At 40.0% G+C, this 6,867-nt stretch overlaps 2 protein-coding genes across 2 annotated transcripts in view; one reads left to right on the forward strand and one right to left on the reverse strand.

The window, feature by feature from the left end:
* Positions 1-3,130, forward strand: part of CTSZ (cathepsin Z) — a 6,329-nt gene extending 3,199 nt beyond the window's left edge. The window contains exons 2-5 of the mRNA XM_009893594.1: positions 963-1,142; positions 1,779-1,929; positions 2,198-2,360; positions 2,849-3,130. Of these exons, the coding sequence (XP_009891896.1) occupies positions 963-1,142; positions 1,779-1,929; positions 2,198-2,360; positions 2,849-2,962 (608 nt within the window). The 3' untranslated portion in view covers positions 2,963-3,130. The remainder of the gene's footprint in view (positions 1-962; positions 1,143-1,778; positions 1,930-2,197; positions 2,361-2,848) is intronic.
* Positions 3,131-6,462: 3,332 nt separating this feature from the next.
* NELFCD (negative elongation factor complex member C/D) overlaps positions 6,463-6,867 on the reverse strand; it is a 16,288-nt gene continuing 15,883 nt past the window's right edge. Inside the window, exon 16 of the mRNA XM_009893595.1 lies at positions 6,463-6,565. Coding sequence (XP_009891897.1) covers positions 6,531-6,565 — 35 coding nt within the window. The 3' untranslated portion in view covers positions 6,463-6,530. The remainder of the gene's footprint in view (positions 6,566-6,867) is intronic.

A 6,867-nucleotide genomic window follows, 5' to 3' on the forward strand; every position in this document is an offset into this window, starting at 1 on the left:
ATCTATGAAACCTGCCGTGGTGTAGTGAAGTACTAGGATAGCTAAAATACTTCTTAATTCTATAACTTTGGTTAGAGCTTAATTGTATACATAGGTATGCCAATATGTGCATCTTAAAAAGTACAAAAGGTTGATTTTAAAAATCAGGATATTTTTTCTTAACTGCTGTGAATAGTTAAAGCATTCATTCATTCTCTTGTTGCTGGAAGAGCAGACTGGGATAATGCCTCCCAGTGCTGCCAAGTATAGCTGAATGTTGTTAGGGATAATAAGATTAAAGTACTACTGTGCATCAGTTAAGGCTGTTAATGCACTAGGAGCAGCAGTTTATAAATACTCCTCAGGACGCTTTTCTGCCAACTAAGCTAGTTGTTTCTGACAAAATGAGGCAGCAGGGTGGTGATGCCTGTGTGCAACGGCAGGATAACAATGAGATGTTGACATAACAGCGAGGATATACTTCTGGAAGCTTTTCCTTGAAGTTTGTGAAGACTCTCTTGGAGCCAGAGACCTGGGCTGCTTGTGACTCTCTGCATGGGTTTATGCATAAATCTTTACTCCTGTAAAAGAGGCCAGTGAGAGCCGGTTTTATGAAGTGTATTTGAAAACTCTTTGCTGTCAAAGCCAGAAAGAGATCTGGAAGTTCTCAGAAGCTGTGACATGAATTCACAGAGGTCTAGGGCACTTTAAGGCTTTAAACAGCTATTACTCATCTGCATATTTTTGCTGAGTTTTCAATGGAAAAAACTTCTAATGGAAACCCACACTACTATCTCAGCCTGCCGGTTTGGGTTAGGTCATGCTGTGCGCCCCACTGCCGACAGTGGGGGCTTTTCCACTCACACGTACTGTTGCCCACAAACAGTTATGGGTTCAATGAAGGAGCGACAGTTTTAACACTAGTTGCAATGTGTAACCACCCACGTATTCCACGAACAAACCCCAATTTCTTATCCTTACAGATCGAATTAACATAAAGAGAAAAGGTGCGTGGCCTTCTGCCTACCTCTCTGTTCAGAACGTGATTGACTGCGCTGACGCAGGATCCTGCGAAGGTGGAGACCACTCGGGTGTCTGGAAGTATGCCCACGACCACGGCATTCCAGATGAGACCTGCAACAACTACCAAGCTAAGGATCAAAGTATGACACCTATGTGATTTGCTCTCAGGCTTCATCCCAGGTTTAGCAGATCTTAATATTAAAAAAAACAAAAAAACAACCTAGCTTCTCAGGTTTTCGGTGTAGTGGTTCCTGCCTTTGTGTAGTACCTGCTCACTCACTGACAGAACGGGTTTTCTTTACAGGCCTGCGTGTCTCTCTTTACTCCAGCCAGAGAGCGTAGCATTAAATCATGCCCAGACAAGTTTGCACTGCTAAATTGTTTTAACTTAAGAGATTAAGTCCGTGATATACAATCTCTAATGTACTAAAATATTTACAAGCGTCACCTCAAGCTAAACAAAGGAGAAGTGTAACTTCTGTCTGGTCATGTGTAACTGGAATTGTTTCATATCTATACAGAAGCACATCTGAAACATTTTCTCATCAAAGCACTTATGCCTCTGAAGTGAAGAACAGTAACTAGCGATTGTAGGGGCTTTGAATGTGGCTTCCAGAAAGGAGTGTAGTTCACCGGAGAGAGTATGTATCAGTACTTACTCTTAAGTTATTAAATATCTGCCTTGAATAAGTCAAAAAAGAAGCCTAGTGTCGTGTTATCAATTCACTTGAAGAAAAGCACTCTCTTGCAGTGATAATCTCACTTTTGTTTTGTAGAGTGTAAGAAGTTTAACCAGTGCGGAACTTGTGTCACTTTTGGAGAATGCCATGTCATTAAGAACTACACCCTCTGGAAAGTTGCTGACTATGGGTCTGTCAGCGGAAGAGAAAAAATGATGGCCGAAATCTATACTAATGGACCAATTAGGTAAAAAATGAAATCTTGAATGGTAAAAAAGAAAATATTTACTAGTAATACAGGGATTGAAATACTTGAAACTCAGTGTAATGACTGAAGTGTACTTCTCTGCTCTAGCACATGTTGGCAGCTCTGCACTAGTACGCAGTCTTTAGCTCGTTTGTGCATAAATTGAGCTCTGATGTCAAAATGCAAAAAACCTAATTGTTTGTTTCTTAGCCAGGCCCCTGCCCTGATCCCCTTGTACAAAAAAAATGCTATCTCTGTTTTATTACAGCTGTGGCATAATGGCTACTGAGAAGTTGGATGCTTACACTGGAGGACTCTACACAGAGTACAACCCCTCTCCTGTGGTGAATCACATCGTTTCCGTGGCTGGCTGGGGCGTAGAAAACGGAACAGAATACTGGATTGTTCGTAACTCGTGGGGTGAACCCTGGGTAAGGAAACATGGGAACAAACACGTTTGCAGAATGACTTTAGCGGAAAGGTGGGCATTTTCACTTGCCAAGAGGAAGCTGCAAAGCTCGCCCGTGGATAGAAAAAGCAAAACTTTCTTTGAGCTAGACTAGCAATTAAAAATGACACCTAACTAATTTGAAGACAAGGATATTCAGGCAAAGTTAGTTGAGTAATGTCAACTCAATCCCAAATGCTACCCTTCCATGGACGTGCAGCTCCTGTTATGGGCAATTGTAAATTACTGTTAGCTGTAGGCAGAAAATCATGTCACGCACCTGGAACAGATACGGGGGACGTAAACTCACCAGAGCAGACTGCCCCTGTGCACCCAGTGGTATACTTCATCTCGAGTGAATTCCTAGATTCGCTTATTAGTCATTCTTATTTGGATGACAGAACAGACTCAATAGCATACACTGTCTATAGTTATGTCTTCTAATTCACAATGCACATTAATTCTTTACAGGGTGAAAGAGGGTGGCTGAGAATTGTGACAAGTGCATATAAAGGTGGAAGAGGAGCGGATTACAATCTTGCTATTGAAGAAGACTGTGCATACGGGGATGTTGTACTTCCTTGATTCTATATTGCACATCTCTCTGTTTAGGAACTACTTGGTTTGGAAGCTTCCCAGCACAACCTTTTTCTGAGTAAGGAGTAGTAGTCTAAAACTCTTTCACAGTTCAACACCATCAGGCGGTTCTGCAAAATGAGCCCAGATACACAATATCTTCAAAGTAAAATAAATACAGAGCTGCCTTTACATGATTTACAGCTTTAGAAAAGTAGTTTACCCATGAAAAAGTTGTCTGCCTTGATGCACAGTATTTAAATCATACTGACTTAATCACAGAAACTGTATATGTAAATCTGTATATTTTTTAAAATACAAACCATGTAGACATACTGGGAAGGAAAAAGTATACTCAATATTTGGGTCTAGAGCTTATATTAAATTCTCTAACAGCATTGAGCAAGTATCCTTTCATAATGATGCAGATGAAAAAACAGAGCTAAGTCTGGACATGATATATTCAAAAACCTAAATCCCCTGTTGTTTCCTCGGCCTCCTGGTGAAACAGTGTTGTTGGAAGTCTCATGTAATGGAGTTACTTTTATCCAACCAAAATGCTGTAACGGGAATTACTTTGATCAAAAGACAAAGTCTAAACACTTCTTAGTTATTTAATTAGTCTTGTCTTTGCTCAAATTCCTTGCTTTAATATGTGATTGGCTGTGCCATTTTTCTCCTAAAGAGGCAAAGCATAAATTGCTACAAGCCAGAACTCTTCACTCATTTGAAGAAAGGTAGTAAATTCTCTTCCTTAAAACTGAGCCAGTTACTAAGTTGCAAATCAGTGCCATACCAAATGTTACTAACTAGCATTGTTAATTACATTTAATAAATGGACTTTTTCTCTTACATGACTGTATGTGTACTAGAAGAGCTTGTTAATACAGGATTTTGGTCATCTTCTATTGCTGTACCTAAGAAGCAGTCTCATGTGGCAGATGAGCTACCCTCAGCTTACCCAGGACAGTACTGCTTTTACCGGACTTTTTCTTGTGAAAGGGATGGTTAACACAGTCTACACAGCAACTACGATGGCTCAGTCAACAATTCAAGATACATTACACTACCTCTACCCACACTGGAGGTTAAGAAACAAGCTACAAGGAAGCATCCAACTTCAACAAACAAGGGAGAGAAGAGACATTCAGATGCTGTAGAACACCACTTTTAAGCGTCAATCTCCAAAACCTACCATAGATCAAACTCACCTGCCAATTATGCCTCGCTCAAACCTGTAAGTTAAAGCTTTTTAGTGGTGCAGAGGAGAAAAAAAAAAAGCCTTTCCAGAAACTGTCTTTATTATCTGCTACTTCCAGTTGGTAGTTTCTGCAGCTTACCTTGGTTTTATCTGTGAAAGAAAGAAGTCTGCTCCTAATCAGAAGGTAAGTTTGGCAGAAGAGCGAAGACTCCTAAGAGTAGGACTGCTAGTGTCCAGGAGGAAGTTGAGGTGTTGTCCTCTTCTGAACATTTAGGTCTCAAACAGCACAGCTTTTACTACTGTGACAACGGAACATGTTTTAGACCTGAGGTAAGGCCATATTCCAGTAGGCAAGGAGACTTCAAAGACTGACACTTCTGGTGATATCGGCCTAATTTTGGCTTTCTACATCCAGGCATCATACTCTGATCATTAGATGTTTATCTCTGTCTTTCATGCCTAAGAGGTGAACGGTGGATGACAATGATACACATTTAAATCTAGGCAAAAGACAGAATTCTATCTGTCTCCTTGGCTTTGCTTTACCATAGCAAAGTGACTCCATAGTGCCAATAAGGATTAATTCTGCCAAGCTGCAGTGCCTGCTGTAACTTGTGTTCCACTGAGATATGAACAGGGTAGTCAGGCAGTGCTGGTCACAGCATCATGATTTTTAACTAGTTAAAACTTCATCTACATGAATAAGTGCAGAGGAGCTCAAGCGTTTAGAGGAAGTGACACCAAGCTTGAACACAGAGGAAAGCAAAAGTACACCTTGTTTAAACAGCAGACAAATTTGCAACGGACACTGGAACAAACTGCTCTTGATTACCACTAAAAGATGATATATGAGGCAGGGATACATCCAAAAATGAAGCTCTATAAGGTGAATTATTTCTGGAGTTAATTCGACAAAGAAAGGAAGTCGGGGGCTACAAAAAGCCACCATGTATGCTAATTCTACTTGAAATACTATGAAAAGTAAGTCTCATGCAAGTTTAAGCGGTGGGAGGTAGCTGGAATGAAAGATATGCAAAGAAGTTCAGAACAGCTCCTGCAGAAGCAAGTTTTGCCCTTTTCAGGCTGCGCCTGAAGTTGCTTAGAGCACTGTGTTTTAGGGTAAGCTCAGTCACTGTGGGCTATGTATGTGAGGGACTGGCTGAGGAAAGGGAAGATGCACTCTTTTCTCTAAGGAGTTAAGTCTACACAATTGGCTGCTGGCTCCAGAATTATCATGGTAGCTCAGAGTTCCGGTTCATGGATCACCAACAGAGAAGAACAAAGTGATTTCCTTTTTAAATTTACATCCAGTTGGACTTAAAATGTCACTGTCTTTTAGAAAGCAGGTTCTTCAGAAAACAGATGTGCTTGGAAAATGCACGCCAGGCTTGTCTGTACCACTCACTTTTAAATACACAGTATTTGCCTGTACACCGAGGAATCCAGCCCAATGAACAGAAAGAGCAGTCTTAATGAAAGTTTGAAAGAAATATCTGGAAAAGACATAACCTTTATTTAAAGGTAAGTTATAATCTTGGGTGTATCCCCCACTGTTTGGCATCAACCAGGACAGAGCAGAGAGAAGTATAAAAACCAAGCCGCAACAAGCAGTAATGAAATTTCTGCACACATTCATAGTGGAATTCTGACATGGTAATGAAACTTACCAGTAACACCTGATGCATCTATTTAACAAAAAATAGATTCTTAAAGATAACACATTCACATAAGATTCATCTGTTAATACAAAACTAACCTTGACTGTTACAACTCCACTTGTGTTACACAAAAAGTTTTTTCATAGCAGTAAAGATACAGGATACTTAGAATTCTAATATAATGCAAAGGTGAGAAAGTAGCATTGCAGCTTCTCTGCAGCACAGAGTTACTCACACAACTTTTTTACAACTCACAACCTCAAAACCTAGAGCATTCAAGATTTAGTCTTCAGAGAACTATCTGCAAAGTGGTTTTAGTAGGAACTACCTTCCCCATTCTTCAAGTTTTGTATATTACACAAAAAAACAGTGACAAATTCTGCAAGTAAGTGAAATAACATTCTTTGAAATAATTGTCTCTTTCCTGCTATCCCCTTCACAATATTCAGATGTATACCGATTTGTGCAACAACAGAAAATCCTTCAGTATTATTCCATTTTCCAAAGTACATTAACAGTCCTCTGACATGAAGCTCAAGGTCACCATGCAAGTCAATCAAGTGCCCTTCTGCCCTTTCTTCTTTGCCTTGGGTTTGTTGGCTTAGGTTTTTCTGGTTTTGTTGGGGGGTGGGGTGGTGTTTGCTGCTGTAAACCTTACTGGTGGAGAGTATGGCAAAGTAGTGATCACACGCTCTGCATTCTCGATATTTTCCACTGCTTAGTTCATCATAATAAAGTTAGATTTGCAATGAGCTTAAAAGAAGAAGACGAAAAAAAAGAGTGTTCAGTACATTACTCTGATTTACCTGTTTGCATGTGGATTTCTGCATTATGTAAATAATTAGGATTTTAAGGTCTGGACAGATGTTTTTGTTTTAGGATAGGAAGGGAAGCGGTCTGTCATGTACTCCTATCCGTTCCTTACTACAGTGCTAGTTCTCAAAAGCAGTATTTGTCTCCAAGTTCCTCACTAGTACCCAGAGATTCTTGATTAAAGGAAAATTGTAAAACGGAGGCCCCTAAAAGGGAAGTTATCTGTGAAAATATCTGGCAGG

The sequence above is a fragment of the Charadrius vociferus genome, unplaced genomic scaffold (genome assembly GCF_000708025.1).
Source record: "Charadrius vociferus isolate BGI_N301 unplaced genomic scaffold, ASM70802v2 scaffold259, whole genome shotgun sequence".
Classification (NCBI taxonomy): Eukaryota; Metazoa; Chordata; class Aves; order Charadriiformes; family Charadriidae; genus Charadrius; species Charadrius vociferus.